Raw genomic sequence first — 19,440 nt, 5'->3', positions numbered from 1 at the left:
TTTTTCCAGTTAAGACTAATGTGCAAGACTTGTGATCTTAATGATATAAGACACTTGTTTGTGTTTATTATGTCTTTGGAGTGTTGTTTAACAGTCCAGTTTTGTCTGTGGAGTGTGTCAGTTCATTGCAGCAGGTAGTGCAGATCATCATGGTCTCAGTCAGCAACATGGTGCACAGCAGTATCTTCATATATAATATCAAGTCAATGGCACTCATCAGCCAGTACCCTCTTAGTAGTCAACAGCACATCCAGTGAAATAAACTCAGTAGTATCTCCACAGCAATGACCTTCACTGCTGCCTTGTAAGCTGCTGGTGAGACTGAAGTCAGCATTCAATCCTCTGTCACCCTCTCTGTCTATCAGCAGGTGTTACGATTAGGCAGCAGGAATTATGCTCCGGCCTTAGTGCTCTGGTTGCCGTGGTTGTAGCTGTGGCGACCGGTGCAGCAGCAGGTGAAACGCGGTCACCTGGGGCTGGGTGATACGCGGCGGTTCCACATCCCGCGTTTGGAGTGATAGTGGTGGAAAAAGTTCCTTAAGTAGATCCTCTCCACTTCCAGTCCACCCTGGAGGATCCTGGAGCAGAGAGCAGAGGTGAGCTTTTCTCACATTTCATTCGATTTACGGGAAAAATAAATAAATACCCAGTACAGTATACTCCCACACTGTTATGTTCAGTGAATTCTGGCAGAAGTTGTTTAAGGCCCTCTATTTAATTTCTTCATGTTGTCGTTTTTCTTCTTCATTTCTGTTTAATTCAATCAGCGTTTCCCCAGAATTGTTTTGTGACAGCTTTAGGAGCGTGCTAGAACTTGTTACACTTAAATCAAAATGCATTTATTACTGTTGGTGAAGAAATGCGCATTATCCTCTTTCATGATAGATTTTTCCTACAGTGGCTCTTTCTCTTTCATTCTGAGGGTCTGACTGTAAAATATTTCTCATACAGATTGATGAAAATATTCTGCAGTTGTAACTTGTAGCAGTACAGATATGATGTATTTATTGTGTCAGATCATCTATGTTGTTTGTAGGAATAAGAAATGCCCAAAGAACAACAGGGAACAGCAACAGACGGAGCCAACAGTTTTCTTTCCTATTTTTTCTAATAAAATTAAAAGGAAAGGAAAAAGCGGCCAGTAATTCTTCATCTGTATCACATTCATGGATCAAGGAACACACCTGTCGAGGAGCTCCCAGTCTTCTCCTCCCCAGCGGTCTGTGAATTCTTTTGTGTTCATTCCTCCTACTGCGTCCAGATCTGACTTATAGATCCCCAGCAGTCCAAACCCATTCACTTCCCAGTAACCTGCAACACAGATGGCCACAATTTCCTTCAAATTTGATGTTGTTTATCCTGTTCTTCATTTTATGTAGCAGTATTTATTTAACACTTTATTTTAACTAGTTTTGATACGCAGTCACAATATATGTGTAACCTCTGCCTTTTTCTAAAATATCAACCTACATCTGCCACTTGTTACAACGTGGCAGGAATAGATGTCACAACACAGGTGAAGCCAGTAGAGATATTTTAGAGTGTTTGTCTTCAGGCAATGAGCTTCAACAAGTCCAAGCGAGTACAACAGAGGAAGACATAAAACATCTTGAAGTTTCTCTTGAATAGTCTCAAAATTTGCATGTATTCCGTGAAGGAACCGGCTTCCCAAAACAGCGAGTAGTAATACAAAGGAAAAAAAGGTCGGCATCCGATGCAAAAACGTGTGGAAACTGCTCAACACATGCACACCTGCAGGCAGTTAAAGATGTAAAGAACACACTGAAAGTTTCTCACTTTTCTCGCCTCCATTTTGGATTTTAAATCCCGCCATCTCTCAGATCTCTTCACTGCCTGTCTCCCTATTTGCTGTACGTCTCACAGGGTATCTACACACACTGAGTTTTAACATCTTCTTGGTGACATTTAATAATTTAAAACTGGGATGTTTTGGAGTAAAGTATGGAATTGGTCTCATTACATATGATCTGTTCTTTGTATAAAAAATAAAAAAAGTCTCCATGTAAATCCATTCATTTAAGAAAAACATTTCATCTAGAGTTAATGACATGAAAATCCCATTTCTACACTCTGATGATGTGAAGTAACTGAAGGGCTGACATTTTGACAACATAACATCAATTTAAGAAAGTAAGTTTCATCTGTTTTCCTTAAATTCACAAACTTCAAAAGAAACAGACCACATTAATCATGGCCATATGAAAGTAAAGATTAAAGATGAGTGAATCTGTGCCTACCTCTGGGCTCCAATGGTGTGGACCCACAGTGTAGTCTCATAACTATTGGAGCAAAAGCCATGTATCCTTCCACACAGTGCTTCCTGATAGTTTCGATGATAGAAGGAGGGAAGTGGATGTGGAGGTCACAAAGAAACACAATGCTGTGGTTATCCTGAAGAGGAACAATAGGGACAGATTAAGTACATGAGATACATTGTTGCTACCAACTGATATTAGTGGAGAGATGTTGCAGGACTTACATTTATAAGGCTGATACCTGCTTGCAGACCAGCAGAGCGCTCGAAATTACCACTTAACTTCACATACTGGTACCTAGAAAAATTCATGGGTATAATTATATTCCATATATGTCCTTTAAAATGAGCTTCACAAGTTTGTATTCAGTATAAAAGGCTAGCAAACAAACATACACACATACCTGGGGAGAGAGGATTTCTGTAAAGCCTTCCTCACATCCATGTCAGTGCTGTTATAGTCTGTGATGATGAGATTAAAGTTAGCGTCTCTGGTTGATCTGAATATTTCCTCCATATCAGTAATCAGCTGCTGCACCCACCGAGCCTGGTTTTTAACTGAGGAAGACATACAAACAAATAATAATTTATTTTCACATTAGGAGATTCATAGACTCAGGTAATAACCAAATGCATAAACATAAACTATAAAGAGGCCTGTGCTCTTATTAATAACTGTAGCCATAACACGTTCAGTTAATGTCCAGATAATCACATGGTGTAGTGTTATTTATACATGAACATCTTAACATTTCACTGCAGTGTTACAACAAGTAATAATGAAGGGAAAAAGCCACAAACTATTGTATGCATATTCCAATATTACATCTGGTGTGTTGGCTTCAAAGATAAAATCATAAACACTGTGCAGGCGCCTTTTTCTTGATTAAATTTAGATTTTTTTTCCCCAAACAAACAGGAAAGGATTCTAAACAATACAGAAAAGGGAAATTTAAATATTATTATACCCTGGTCTGGGTGAATACTCTGACTGGCAGCAGGGTGTCCATTAATTCCTGATAATGGACATCTATTAAGTGGTTCCAGTTAAACTGTTCTTAATTAATATGTTGGCTAAAATGAGTTACCATGGCAACAGGGACAAAATCAAAACCTCCATTTCCAATTTATTGCAACACGTTAAGAAGCTAACATCTAATTACAACAGGGCCAATCATTTGTTTGTGAAAATCTTGACAGCTAGTTTTCTGTTAAACATACTGTCAAATTATATTTACTGTTCAACCGTACATAATGTTACTGACATTGAATCTTGCTAGCTTCTAGCTTCTGGCTCAACCATATGGGATGGTAATGACTGTTGCAGGTACAAGTCAAACCCTCAGGTGTTGCCAGGGAAACTGAATTATGGGTTAGGGTTACTGAACTTAAGTTTTTGATTGCAAAATAGCCGTTTTTCCTTTTTTAAAAGGCAAGTGATTATGGTATATGTGTGTCCATAATAAGGAATTAATGGACTCAAAAAAGATAGAGATGCAACTATCCTGACCTCCCAGTCATCCATTAAATCCTGATAATGGACACTTCGTCGGGCATTATCCCTTACATGTAGAACAAACATTTCAACGTTCACTTTCTAGACTCTTAGAATCCACTAAAAAGGATGATGATAACATGAATAGTATTACTTTATTCACTTTAGTATTTTAATTTAATTACTTCTGTTTACCTCTGTTACATGCTTTGCACACTATTATTTCAGCATCTGTAATAAAATTCCATTGTGCTAAACAGTAAGTCCTTGTCTTCAATATTTTATTTTTTTGTTCACTTCCCAGGAAGACTTTCCTTAAACTTTGTAATTTCAGAGACGGACTGCTACGGTTCACTCATGCAAGAGGTCAACTGAGATATTATGTCTTTCTACAGCTTCAAATCTTACACTGGTACTGAATTATATAGACTTATGCATGTGACAGGCTTTTGTTTGATTAATGACATACTGCCATAGATTCTTTGGCATGTCTTTAATGTCAATATTGAACTTTCTACTTTCTCCTTTCTCCTAAGAGTCTGAGACGGACATACTGACATACTGAGTTGATTTTATGTTGTTTAGAAACTGTTCCTACATAATTGCTATCTGAATTGCTTTTACTTGTTGAAACAGAAACCAACAGACAACAAGGAGCACAGTAAAATAAAGAATGAGTTGGTGATACTACATTTGAGAATGACTAAAGGTAGATGCGCAGTACCGGGCACTATGAAGTGGACGGTGGCAATAGGATTCCAGCGGAAGCCCACCGGGTTACACAGCACTTGTTGAGGTTTTGGCTGGAAACCAAAGTCTTTGCTGCGTTGCCTGCTGTGGTGAATCAGAGCGTAGATGTAGTGTGACACACGCAGCAACTGGCCGTTCAAATCTTTCAGTTCCAACTCTAGAAAGTAGCGGCTACCCTGAATCCCGTCCACACGCTTCTCCACGTTAACCACACGCACCAACGTGAACCGCCTGCACAGACACAGAGGATCAAAAACATGCAGTTCAATACTTTACAGAGCAATTATATAATCTATGACATGCCAGTACTCACTGTTCAGTTAGGGTCTAGGCACCACTAAACACTCAAGATAAATGTGGGGGGTCGCAAGAAACATAAAGAACTTTTTTCTACTCGTATTTTTTCTTGTGATATACTGCATTGTCCTCTAAAAGTGGTTAGTCTGAGAAGGGAAACTCACTCACACTGGTTGAATGGATCACAACTTACAGAAATATATGTGACCTGTTAGAAGGATTGGATGTAAATGTTCCTTTAAGGGGCCAAGAACCAAAAAAGCTGGGAACCACTGAGTTTACCGTTTTTTTTTTTTTTTTTTAGAGAGAATACAAAAAATACAAAAAAATCTGAGAGATTCCTCCCAAAAAGCTTCTCATATTTCAGGTGATGCATAAGTACAGAAGTCTATACACACACACTTACCCATGGTGCTTTTTGTTGAGTTTGTCCATGAAAGCATTGACCACCGACAGCGCATCACTGGACTGGAGCAGTAGGTTTCCAGAGACGTTGCAGCGCAGGTCGATCCAATCTGAGCGCTGCGCCTGGAGGTCCAGGTGGTTAACCTGGAAGGTCTGGCTCCAGTTCACCTCAGGGTCAAACACTGGTGCAGGGGTAAGATCTTCATCATCAGCACCTTCAAAGTCTCCTCCTGGTCCCCATAGAGAGTCTCTCTCACCCTCTCTGGTGTCTCTCCTGCTCTCCGCCCTATTGTAAACCTCGTCTTCCTCCCCCACGTGGTCCTCCTTGTCATTTGAATTTACCCTCTTTTTGACCATCTTGTCTCTAGTGACCATCTTAGCTCTGTGTATGTTATTTTCTATATCCTCCTGTAGAGGCATATTCATCTCTATCTCTTTTTTTCTCAGGCTTTTTCTAGTATCTGTGTTCCTCTGCATCAGGCTAACTAAAGGGCGGTTGGCGTCTCCGTTGGGAGTGGTAAAACGTCTGCTGGCAGCTTGCTGGAGCTCCATTTCTCTGTTTATATATCTCCGCTGCTTGGCCACTGTGGGTGTAGGCAGTGGAGCATCCCTCTCTATGGGTTGAAGCTGTGAGTCTTTGATTCTCTGGATTTGGGTATGGTTCATTTTACGAAGTTTCTGGATGTGACGCTGTTTATTACTGAGCTGCTCTGATGGGATGACAGGTCGTTCTTTTGCTTTGGGTAGCTCTCTGTCTGCTGGTATCGGTGGATTAGTCTGTCCAGGTCTCTCAACTGTCTCTACAGATTTCAGCTTTTGCCTCTTTGCTTGTTTTAGTTTTCCCTTTGTTTTTTTCTGCTGTACTTTTTTAACTGGGCCCTCAAATTTCAACTCTGATCTGTTCTGTTTCAGACTCAGGTAATGTTTTAAGGCTTGTGTCGGCACTGGCTCAGTCGGTTTCTGTGGTTGAGGCTGTGTGATGTTATCTTTCCCATGCCTCCTCAGCTTCTTATCTATGTGCACATTTGTGTCAGAAGAGTTTTTCAGGGAGTTGTTAGTTTCTTGCACGACTAAGGAGAAGAGTTTGCGCTTGCGTTTTAGAACATAATCATCATAATCATCCCCGTAATCTGGAAAAAGGGCATTATCTAACTGCTGGTCCAGCTTGGCTCTGTTTTCTTTTGGATAGGCTTCATTTTCAAACTCGTATTCCTCATCTAGGACTGACTTCAGCCTCTGGAAACCAAAATCTGAAATGCACCAGAAACAAAGACAGAAGAGGACTATAAAATGGACTGACAATACAAATATTCGACTTTAAAAAAAATGAAAAGTAGAATTAGAAAGTACCTCTGGCTGCGTTTCCTTTTTCCTGCGCATTAGAATGGTCTAGTCTCATGTATCTGGAGAAACCGAACCTGGAGACAACACGATAAAACACAAATTAATGCAAAGGTTTAGAAAAAGTTTTACTTTTCTTGGTGTTACTTGAAGATCAAAAATTGCAGTTTTCAGATGAGACCCTCACCACCCAAAAAAAACTTTCACCCTCTGCTGTGTAAGATCCTCAGTAGATTGAGGGTTACAGCACCCTCTGTTGGTTACACTGTGAAACCCACGCTTCTTACTGGGTGTATTTTCACTTGGCACAGAATGTCACAATAAATCTTACTACATATGGATCTATACTTTGTCATGTTTAGTGCCTGAGGTCTCACATTTTCATGTAGTAAGGGCTCTCAGGGTAGAAGCAGCTGTTCTCTGTCTCCATGTGTGTGAGTCGGGTGTAGTCATTGGGGTAGATGTAAGACATGTGGACCTGGGGAGATAAAATTAAATTCTGTTAAACCTATGAGAACATGTGCATTGAATAATGAGTTCAATTGGGTTTGTATGCTAAGGGTTCCATGCTGTATAAGTATGTGTATGAAGGTACTTTGGATCATTAAAAAGTCAAGTAATGAGACTTATACAATAAAGGTTGCACAATCAACGGAAAGAATTCAGACGCCTTGCTACTAAATGATCTTTCAGCTGTAAGTATGGTGGTGCAATTTAGATTCCTTAAATAACTCAGCACAACAGGAGCAAGTTCAGGAACAAAATAATAGAGGGCCATAAAAGATGGAAAAAGCTTCCCTTATTGCTTTGGGCAACATAAACAATAAAAAATATTTTCTCTGTGTAAATTGCGAAAATATGGGTCTTTAAACAACCAACATTGTATGTATTCAGTATCTTTTTTGTGTGAATGCTATGCTCTCAAGAACATGAGCTGAAAATCAAGCGGTAAAAATGTCAAATAATGAATTGAATTATATAAATACATACAAACTGAAGTCCTTGGTAGCGAAGCAGAGGAAAGTCTTTGATTGTATAGCTGGGTTTGTACGAGCAGTCTGGTAGAACACCAAGTAGGAACTTGCTGTTTATCAAAGGCACTACGAACAAATACAGCATAAAGATTTGAGATGAGATTACTTTGTTCCTTTAGTGGGAGGAAACAGGTTGCACAATACTTGCATCCGGGATGGTTTGAAACAGTGGCGGAAAAACAGAGCAGGAGAGGTCTCTCACGTTGGTACAGAGTGTCTCGTGGGTCTTCCCTCAGCATGTCAGCTGCGGCGTTGTGCTGTTTTGAAGGGTTGTGTTGGTGGCTGGCGGTTGTCTGTGGTATGTGGGCAACATCACTCATTAAAAAGGCAGACTCATCTGTTGGATAAAGCCAAGCATCAGAGTAAGACAAGCACTCCACTGCAGCACAAAACCACTAACTTGATATACAGTTTTGAGCATCCTTGCAGAATAATAAAGGCAGACACAGCTGTGGATTTTGAGATGCCGTGTGATGGAGATTTACCCTGAGCTCTGCACCCTCATACAGAATTCACTGAGTAATGTTTTTTCAAGCAGCAGGACTGATGTGTGGGGGTTTATGTACTTACTAACATAGAGGGAGATGTACTTAGATTCAATAATCATGAACCTAAAGCCTTGGTCCAGGAGCTGCCACTGTGTGAAAAAAAAACACAAAGAGCTGTTTGTCTTTTCCACTTCAGTATTCACATTGCAAATAAAATGAGCACAGACCTGATATAAGAGTTGGACAATGAAAGAGGGAGAGGACATTTTTAATGACTGTGGTAAGTCTAATTACTTACCGCCACCTCGACATGGTCAGTCCCTCTGTCATTTTGCTTATGGATAACCTCAAAAAAGTACCTCCTCTGTGCAGAAAGCCTGTCAGACAGTAACATTTCATATTTAGATACTATTATATTCATATCAAACAAACCTTAATACAATCATAAAGGTCCAAGCCCAGAATCTGGAGGTCACGTGGGTTCTGGTTGGCTGCAAAAATCTGTGTACTGGTCTCTTTCCACTGTTCTTGGGCCTCTTGAGGCTGATTAAACAGCACATACACATATAACCCCTACATTTTAACCCCTGTATTGCCTGATCTGTATTTTTTTTACTTTTACTGTACAAATGTTGTATTGCTTTTGCTGCTATATTTGTGTGCTTTCCTTCTATTCAAGTGTGTGTTAAAACGCATAAATTATCAGGTACTTGGCACTGCAATGATACAAAGCCCAGCACTCTGCATAATATTAGGGATACTACCAGAAGGGAAAGGTTTGACAGGTCAACAAGTTTTATGGAGTAGATTAGCCCTATCACTGACTGTAGGATAGTGCTTAGGCACTGGAAAACAAAGAATGCCATCCCTTTTAATGAATGGTGTGGAGAAATGACTAAAATAGCAAACTATGAACAACTAATATTTAAACTGAACAACAAGCTGTTGGTATTTTGGAAAATAGGGGGCCCTTACTTTAACATGATATTGAATGTTTAACTGATTGACAATAATGTAATACAGTCAAGGCTCTTTCTTTTGCTCTTTTGATGCCTTATTTCCTTCCTGGGAAAATGTGATATGCATTGGGAGTTGTAATGATGTTGTATGCTGATTTTTGATGATGATACTGCTCACCCTGTGACTTCTTTTTCTTTTATTTATTTATTTTTACTTAGTTTTATTGGTAGGGTCTGTCTTTTTTTGTCTTTGTGCTTTTTCACTTGTATGGTACATTTCTTATCCTGTGTGATATTATTGTTTGTACTAAAAAAACAATAAAAAAGAGAATTACAAAAAAAAAGTATAAATTATAAATAAATAAATCATTACTTCTAGTTCTGTTTCAAGTAGATGTGACCTCCTGTGATTTCCTGTGAAATGCTATATAAACCACACCTACACTGTGTGACAAAGCTTTCCACCATGCTAGCAAAAGTGTTACAATGTAGCTCATAGCAGGGGTGTAATTGTTTCCATGTTAAGTGTTGTTACAGTAATGCAGAGAGTTTACTATATCAGCAATTCTGCACTGGATTCCCAGAAGGGTAAATACATATTTACACAGAAATGGTTATACTCGGGTTATGAGACAACAGGTGCTTATGTCTAGACATTCATTTGATGTGATTAAGGGAGCACTAGTACTCCATGACCACAAAGGTAGGGGACTTGCAAGAGACATATATGAAACACTGTGTTCATAAATAGTGTGGCAGAGATTGTGATATCTTGACTTCTGGCCTCTAGTGTTGATGAAGCTCTTAAAAATATTTGGGTCCTATATTTCCGATAATGTAACTTAACAATGTCTCTCTATTAAGACCCTCCCTGCATGGTAGTGATGATATTCAAATGTAGTTAAATGCATGGGGGTGAACAGTTTCGGTTACTGCAACAGTTTCGTTTTTTGGTTTTTTTAAAACCTCAAACCGGGTTCCACTTTGTACGTGACATGCGCTCTTAACTACTTGACCACCTGCGAGCCAGAATCTGATTATAGTTGCCGGCTGATTTTTTTTTTTGTTGCCTGTGGGACATGCTACTGTTAATTAAAGTTGATCAAACTTTTTTTTTCAAACTAAACTTTAACAACACAGTTTTGTCAGCCAGGCAAGGGGATCATTTTTCCACTTGTGCTTAAGATCTTAGCGGTTGATTAACAAAAGAATCTAGTATGGTGTCAACTCACCTGACCGGTCTAGAAGTCTGACTGGCATACTTCTCAAATTCACCTGGGGCTGTCCATTCCGTGCCTGTCTATAAGAAACGAAAAAGCAACATGCAAACAAATACTACAGTGACAAGAATGAGGAAATTACCCTCAGCCCTCTGCCTCTTGAGAAAATGACAGACACTCATACCTTTCCGACCCAGGCCATCAACTGCAGGTTGAGGGGAGAGTCATCTGTGCTGAGCCAGAACTCAGAGTTGTCATCAGAGCTCAAGGCAAACACAAACTCTCCTGAGAAACCGGAGAGACAAAAAGGAAATAAAGTGATTGATTGAGAAAGAAATAATCAGTGAGTTATCAGACAGTGAAAAAAGACAAAGGACTCATTGTACCGTCAGAGTAAGGATGTAGATAACCAAAAATCCTGAGCCCATAGTTGGTCCACTGAGGAGACACAGCCAGCTTCTGCACTGTAGTCCTGGACTGAAAGAGCAAGGAAATGGAAGCAGAGACATTGAGCAAGGATGTTTACTCAAAGTGAAACTACACCTTCTGACCAGGGACATGAGGATCTAGCATGTGGATGTAGAATGCGCCTCTGAGTGGAAATGACTGTGAGTATGGGTGTGCCTTTCCTCGTGTCAGAGCGTGTGCCGCAATGTCTTTGCCACATAAAATTAAGAATTGCATTTCAGTCAGCAGAACATTTTTTTCCCAAACATGTATGTGTTAAATAGCTATACGTGATTGTGTGATCTTGATAAAGTTGCCTTCTTGTGAAAACCTAGATAAGAAAAGTGTTTATCTCCTTATCAGAAACCCACAAAAGAACATACAGCATCATTTCTTAAATGTTACAGACATCAGTAGTTTCTGCTGACATCCTGAGTACTTTCCTGGGTTTCTAAATATTAACTCGTGAATTACAAGTGACTAATGAATAACAAGGAGATTTCCATTTTGGAATGACATACAAACAACAAGAGTAAGTGTAAAGTTTGAATTAAAGGAATAGTTTGACATTTGCTGTCTTACTGAATTACATGAAAAACCGCTATAGCTGCTGGCTGTAGCTTCATATTCAAACAGACAGACATGGGAGTATGAGCAGTATCAATCCTGTCATCTAATGCTCAGCAAGTATGCAAATACGTGAATCTCCCAAATTATGTTTTTATACTTTATTAAATATGTTATGAATTGCTGGGGTTTGACTCACATGGGGGTAGAGTGGGTAGTGCAAGTTCTTGCGGAGACCAACTGTAGAGCTGCCACACCAGTCCTCAAAGACATGCAGATTAGCCTGTCCCTTATACTGCAGGAAGAGAAGAGAGTGTCATGACGATGCTGGTAACGCATCAGTGTTTATGCTGCGGTCAGCAGCGGGACAATTAACCATCTGGCCTCAGTACTTAGCCAACTAAAACCAACAAACACAGACATGCGTAGCTACTACTTCACACACAATGGCAGGCCTACTGATCTCAACTATTATCCATTTCCTGTAATCCAACTTCCTTCCTGTATAAACATAAGTCAGTTCAGCCAAATAAAACAACAGATTTTCTCCTTTATCTCTACTGGCATCTCAAGACATACACATAGTTTGGGGCCAGGTTTTGAGATGAACATAAAATGTAGGGATTTTATGTTTCACTAGTGGTCGTTACTGCATTATCAAATGACAAAAACCTTCACAGAAACCCATCACTCTGGACAGACAGATTGTGAAGGGTTTCATCATTGGATCGAACTTTTACCAAAGAAATAGTTCTTATAAAAACTGTTGACAGCATGTTTTTGTAGATTATTGAGAGTAAATGTGGCACTGTCTCGAAACAAAAATGTATGTAGATATTTTTAAGTGTTATTTTTCAGTGTGTTGCAATACCAAATACAAAGCTACCTTCACTTACACTAAATTAGGGCGGAGGCAGACATCTCAAGGAAATCAAACCTAAACTATTCTAATAGCAGGATGCCGCTGGAGCTTAGCAATGTTTTTATGCAATGTGGGTGAGTTTACATAGATAAAGAATCACAGGAATTGGGTGACAATGAAAACCGTAGTCAAATTTCTCTTCCCCACTTCCAATCCATTGACTGATGGAAGCACTGGAACGCATGCATGCACACTCAAAGGAAGTCGAGTTTCAGTAGAGGCCCATATGTCCTGTAAACATACACCTCTATGACATCTGCCAAACAAGCCATGTTATCTGAGCTGTGTGTATGTGTGAGTGAGTGTGTTGTTGACTACTGCAGGTTCGAGCCAAAGCCTTAATATTACCGGTCCTCTAGTAGTTTGTCAGATTTCATGAGTGGTCAAGCCAAACCCTGCTGTCATCAGCATAGCTGGTTAAATGTTAGCGTGACCCGGCAGGTTCAGACGGAACTCTGGAAAACAATGACTCAAGACATCTCACAGGATCTGTGCTGCATGTAATCTTTAAACAAGGGCTTTCTTTGCTAGTGATCAAAGGCCACTTGACTGGGAGCACATTTAGCTTTTTAAAAATATGTAACATCTCTAGTCATATACTGTCAACGTGTTCTGAAACTTCAATAATACTTCATACTACTTGAAGTGAATTTGTCCATCAGATCCAACATAAACTGTTCAGAATCTTCTCAAATTATGTAACTGTATTTTACTTCAACATTTACAGGCATTTCTCATGTAAAAAACAAACAAAAAAAACATACTTTCAACACTCTGACAACACATCATATACATTTCAGTGTAGGCTTGGGTGATGCACATATAAAATGTTCTTTCACTATTTTTATTGTCATATGATACATAGAGTATCTTGGTATAATTAGTTATCTGAATATTTCAGTGCAAAATCCATTAGACAAATTGCCATATTGCCCTACCCTGCTTGGGTGTAACCCCTTGTGTATCAGTTTTGAAGCATTTTTTTCACAGTGTAAACAACATCCAAGAAAAGACTAAGAACACACCATACATCACAGACTGGGCCTTTAATGCTCCACACAAACATGATCACTCAGAATATTTACAATGCGATCATGACAGACACACAGACAGCAACAGCTTCCCACTGAACATGAAATATGAGTTGCAAGCAACTGGCTGAAGCACAGCCCAGCCCAGCCTAGCTTAATATAGTAGAAACATGATGACTCTATACAGAGCGATGGAAGCTGCTCAAACAGACTCTGTGCCTGGAAATCACACTGTAAACAGAGGGAAATGCACCAAAGTGGGAGGGAATTGGGCAGGTTATTCAGAGTTCAAAAGAGGTGAGATGGAGTATTTAAACATGCGGGCACCTTGGAGACACACACACACACAGACACACATACACACACCTCTGGTTTCCAGGCTTGTGGAATATAGCTGGAGCTCCAAACAGCCGAATCCTCCAGAGAGTCTTGATGGTCCCTTCTGACCTGGAAAAAAACACACACACACACAGACAATAAAGTCACTGTCTTCAGCTTGGTTTCCTTCACCCCAACATATTTTCTATAACTACGTCTTTTTCCGTGCACCGTCCTTACCCTTTCGTCAGACATGGCTCTCCCCCAGCTGCTGCCGTCCGGATTCATACCTGAGGAAGAGGTTGTAAACAATCAGAGCAGGGCAGGGCTTACAGACAAATGGGAGCACTGTCACATGATTATTTCTACTGAAAAAAAAAAAGAAAAGATTTGTGGTGCAACAGGTCATTATTGTTAGGTGAAGGATTCAGCTGCCAGGGTGTGTGTGGAGAAGGGGAAAGCACACGTATATATGCAGAACAAACTCCTGTAATAGTTAAACCGGATCTCAGACAGCACAGACACACTTCTGCTGCGTATACCACAAACCACAATAAGCACTCCTGCAACTAGGCTATTGACACATAAACCTAACATGCACAATTGTGACTCACACGCTATAGGTGTTACCAGATTACCAGTCTTTTTTTTTTTAATACAAGATGCTTTTTCATCCATTTCTTGTGGGGTTATGTTGCATGAACAATGAAGCCCAGTGTCCCAATGGAGTCCCACCCACTCCCTGTTCCAATTCAATGCTTATGTCCGCTTCATGTAACTCATCTCAGCCTTCAATGAGCAGCGACGATACTCCTGTGTTGGTGAAAATCACAGGAGATGAATGAATGTTACTCCTTCACCTCTTCCATCATGTTTCAAATTATAATACAGTCTGTATTTTAAAAAGACCTCTGTGTTTTTCCTCTTTTTTTTTCTCCCAGAGCGTGTGGTGTCAGTGAGTGAGTTGAGTGTGGTTGTGGACTCGGGTGTCTGTCATTATCACAAGGGTGGAGATCTCCAAGCACACACACACACACGGAGCCAACTCTGACAACACACGTAATTTTAGAGTGGTGGTTAAGAAAAGCAAAAGAGAAGTATTTTTATCTTCATCTGCACTCCACCTCTCCCACTGTTGCCTTTTCTTCACAATATTCATCCCAGTGAGAGAATGCAAATGCTTTTTTTTTTTCTCTTCACACAGTCGTCACACAGAAACACAAAATGACTGACAGTGCTTTGTTTGTAGAGTTTTGGAAATATTTTTTTCATTTGATAGAAAGAAGATTTCTGCAGAGCTTTGCTGGTATTCAGCTTCCATGCAGGGCACACAAATCCCTTCTGAATAACAATGAGACTGGACGTTTTTCAAGTGGCATACTGTATTAATGTGATGTTTTTGTCTATTTTGGACACAGATTTAGCATAGCTCCTCTCCTGAGGCAGCTGAAAAATTACTGTGACACCCTGGTGCACTTATATGTAGATTCTCAGGGGAGAGGCTATATAGTTAATGTACAGTATAGAAAGTCAGTTTAAATAGTCAGCACATACATTGATCAGCAAGTATAAACCCAAAAGGTTTTCTCCAGCAACAAAACCGGCAAAAAAAAAAAAGATGGTGAAAAGGTCAAGCAAAGGATTATTCAAAAATACACCAGACATGCCCAGTAAATCACAACATTCACCTTCCCACACAGGCATTTCTCCACTGGGACATTTATTAACTGAGGCACTTCATACTTTATCTACGTTCTTAAGTGCCCATGTGACGTACATGTGGGAAAAACAAGCCATCCCTGACAGACCCATATCTGAAGAACCAAGCTCAAAAGCGCTCCTGTGGCAACACATACTGCAAGTCTTAATCATTCACTTTCTCGACTGCTGCTGCTAGGAAATGAATATGTTCCTGTCCTGCTGCACAGGAGGCAAGTAAAACAATTGACACCTGTTGTTTCTGGATTTATCATTTGGACACACAAAGCTGAAGAGGTTTTTAAAGACTTTAAACGTCCTATTCCTAATGTTAAGATACTCCAAGGGGCCATATTCTATTGAATTATAACACTGACTCATTTCTCTCCTCCCACTCTCCGACTGCATTGGTTTCATTTCTGGTACTTCTTCTATGAAAAGGTTTCTACTGTATGATTGTGAGATTGGTTAGAAACGTGTCAAAGCAGCTTCACGGTAGATTACACACAGTATCTGATCTTCTATACCTGAAATACAGCATTTATTTCAGAGGGGGGATTTCTGATTGATTGTAACATTTGATAATCAGGTGTAGATGCCTAGTATCTAATCAAGGCCTGCATATAAAGATGTCATGATACTTAATAATGTCACCCTGCAATATCTGTGTGTCATGTTTTCAGGGCAAGAAATAGTTGTGGAAATAAATGAAAAACTCCTGCTGACTGTAACTATTCAAAAAGCTATCGTGAATTGTATTTTGAATGTTTATAACAACTGTTTTTTAATCCTTATGTCCACTACTTTTCAAAAGGCCTCAAAAACTTTTATAGGATCACTACAATTACAAATATGGGTATGTGTATTTTTTATAGTCATACTATCTTTTATAATATATTAATATATTAATATTATAATATATTTTTCTTACTTATGGCACCATTAAGGATTGCTAAAGACTAAAGACTTTAAAAAAAAAAGAAAGAAAAAAAAAAAGGACTACATCTATATCTTTGTCTGCTGTACACATATACATGTACAATGACAATAAAGACTATTCCATTGTATTCAGTCACACATTAGCTTAGGCTATAAAGGCTGTGGTATGTGGCAGTGGTCCATGTAATCTTTTTGTCACTATAAAATTAATGAATCACCAAAATCTAAATGTATGGGTGTGTATTAGTAATTTAAACTGCTGAGGAGCCATGGAAATTACCGAGGAGGTGTATCGCTGTCCCCAATGAGGCCACATGAGAGCAATACTGGAGACAACTTCTAAGTATCGAGTTGCAGCACTTTTGTTCCCAATCTACACCTTAACTTCCTCAAAGCTTTCAAAAACTCTCTTTAAACTGCCTCCTTTTTATCTTCATTGGTTATAATTTACTGAGAGAAATCCAATAACAGAAATAATTGCTGTTACCTGGAGTCATCTAATTTGACAACTAGTTTTGCATGAGACTGCTACAAAACATTTCCATTATGAAAGTGTATATTTTGATAAGATTTTGTGTCCACTGCTTAAAAAGGGTAATTAATCTTGCTTTTGACATGTTTAGATCACTACAAACAGCCTGAACAGCAATGGCAGCATGTTTTGATGTGTCAGACACCACCTGCCATTGTTTTATTACACATATAGATCTTCACACTGCTCTTTGAGATCACCTGTTTGAGGGCTTTGCCGAGTCCTTCCTGTGAGAGAAGTCCCACTGTGACAAGGGGGCTACAGCCCTGGAATGTGTAGATAGGCAAGCCCTGTAATGTAGGTCTTAGGCATGTGTTTACACGCCTGGCTTTGTTCAAAGTGTGTGTGTGTGTGTGTGTGTGTGTGTGTGTGTGTGTGTGTTTTGTGATTTCTCTCTAGTTGGAAGACACCAACCTGACTATTTTCACTGTTCTCATCTCCATGTATGCCAGTGTGGTGACACCCTGATGTTAAACTTGGGTGTGAGTGCAATGCAACAGATGGCAGGCTGAGGTGTAAATAAGGTCGATGAGGGAGGAAGTTTGGCTACCCAGTGTGAGACAAGACATCCTTCGGTGTGGAAACCTGTGTGATCTGACTTCCTGACCTCCTTAACCCCCTTTCGAAACTGTCGGCTAATATTTCCGATACAAGCTCACCAAAAAAGGAGAAACAGTAAAACTACTATCCCTGTTAATGCTTATACAAAGGCTTATAAGGAATAAATGTTGTATTGTATATTACATGTGCAGTTATTTAATACATTTACTTAATTTCACATATACTGAGTGACCAGAAAATAGAATAACCTTTTAAAGCTTAAAGTGTAATTCAGTACAACACAATATTCCTGTAATGAATACTACTTTTATGTCACTTTCTATCTTCAAGAGTGTAGTGTGGTGTGTGCAGTATACTGCCTTTTATTCTAAGACGTTTAAAAAACAAAAAACAAAACTGCTATTACACATTTATGAATGAGGTGGACACAACAATGGAAACAGCTTTGCACAGTCCCATTTTAACACCAAAGTGTAACATCAATAACGTGTCAGACATGACTTAACACATGAAGAAGAGCTGGAGGAAGTTATCGCATGATGCCACTGTTTCTCCTTTTTTTCTGGTCACTCATTGCTTATTGTTTTGTTTTCTTTACCTGTACGCTTTGAGTTTTACTGCTTCTGCAATTGAGGTTTTGTGTAATTTACACTTGCAAGCAACTACAGGTTGTCTAATCGGCGCAGCGCAAGTGATGCATAGCTGTTACAAAAGTTTAAGGCTTGAGCAGGACCTGTCGTAACATCGTCTGCACTGGCCACCGCAAACTTACTGGTCCCATCGCTCCACGCTTTTGCAGCAACCATCTCGTGATAGACTGCAGCCGCTCCGACCAACAGGATCGCCCCGAAAAGAAGATATCTCCCGTTGCGCCGCAGTTTCTTCAGTGGGAAAAAAGTCCCGATCATCTTGGCTCTCGGGTTAAACCTCCTCCCGAGGAGTTATTCATCGGTCGAGTCACCCGCTTTGTCATCAGGAGGGGACAGACCCCACGCACCGTAAGCACCCGTCCCTCCGTCGGGCTGCCACTCACCGCTGCTCCGCTCCCCAGTGAGTGCACAGTGCACACTAACCCCGGGGCGCCCCGGTTATCCCCGGTGCGCACGGCCCATGGCGGTTCTCGTGATCCCCGCGAAACAACCTCTGCTCCGAGTCCCGGTGTGGCGCACGAGAAGCAGCTCGTGAAACAGCGCGAGTAGTGAGACCTCACATCAGCTTCACTGCACACGATTAATGCACAGAGGGACGCACAGAGGGACACACAGTGGGAACCAGAGGAAGCCCGCAATCTGCCTTCACAATCAAAGCACAATCGTGTCACACCGCCGATTAAATACACATTCAATGCGTCTGCGCTCATAGACACTTTAATACATTTATTTAACTTGCTTCATATCACTCATGACATGTATGTACCTTTCAGTGACGATACACCGCAGCACAGGTTTCAAAATACGCGTCACTTGTGGCATTATTTTGGAATCTGATACCGGAAACGTGCTGTGTATTGCAATAAGCTTGACGTCTGAGGGAGGAGTGTAGATGGGCAGCACCCACCGACCCCTTTACCTGCAACAGGTAATAGCAACATTTGCAGATACTTGACATCAGCTTCCGGGTGTTATCAACTACTACACTTTAATCATGTTGCAATATTTAATCATTCACTCTCCTTTGAGGAACACATTATTAAAGGCTTGCTCACCTTGTATAATGAAAAACATCCACATTGAGTGGAAAGGGTCTGGATTACAGTTTTGGAAATCAAACAAAATTAAAAGGGAATTCAAGCAGGCAACATTACCGGTTTCCATTCATTATATAACATACTAACCTTTATCCAACAAGTGTATCATATAAGATCGTTTAGCAAGAGTGATTAAAATGATGTTTGGATATTAATAACCTATAATATATAATATTAAGATTAAATCAGTGCGGTGCTGTGTAGGAAGTATTTCGTAACTTAACAGAAACTTGTGACTTTATCGTTGTTACTTATTTGCATGCCCATTATACATCCATTCTCCCATTGTCAAGCAAACAAACAGATTGCTGCTCTGATTAAAAAAAAAAAAAAAAAAAAGATTCCCAGGTGAGAGCTGTTCCTACACCTGCCTTCTTATATAAAACCGAGTCACCTAAAGGAAGCTGAAAGCAA

At 39.9% G+C, this 19,440-nt stretch overlaps 1 protein-coding gene across 1 annotated transcript; it reads right to left on the bottom strand.

Moving 5' to 3' along the window:
- Nucleotides 1-439: 439 nt before the first annotated feature.
- On the bottom strand, nt 440-18,187 carry b4galnt3b (beta-1,4-N-acetyl-galactosaminyl transferase 3b). Its single transcript, XM_053319128.1, has 20 exons — nt 18,052-18,187; nt 13,790-13,839; nt 13,598-13,678; nt 11,478-11,573; nt 10,651-10,741; nt 10,449-10,549; nt 10,277-10,344; nt 8,384-8,462; nt 8,168-8,234; nt 7,800-7,934; nt 7,554-7,663; nt 6,941-7,041; nt 6,573-6,640; nt 5,224-6,472; nt 4,495-4,751; nt 2,680-2,833; nt 2,501-2,573; nt 2,259-2,412; nt 1,185-1,311; nt 440-578 (listed from the first exon to the last, which is right to left on the bottom strand). Exons 1-20 carry the CDS (start codon nt 18,185-18,187, stop codon nt 467-469), a joined length of 3,309 nt encoding a protein of 1,102 aa, XP_053175103.1. The 3' UTR covers nt 440-466.
- Between the last annotated feature and the right edge of the window lie 1,253 nt (nt 18,188-19,440).

This window comes from Scomber japonicus, chromosome 5, assembly GCF_027409825.1.
Source record: "Scomber japonicus isolate fScoJap1 chromosome 5, fScoJap1.pri, whole genome shotgun sequence".
Classification (NCBI taxonomy): Eukaryota; Metazoa; Chordata; class Actinopteri; order Scombriformes; family Scombridae; genus Scomber; species Scomber japonicus.
This window is presented reverse-complemented; position numbering and strand designations above follow the sequence as displayed.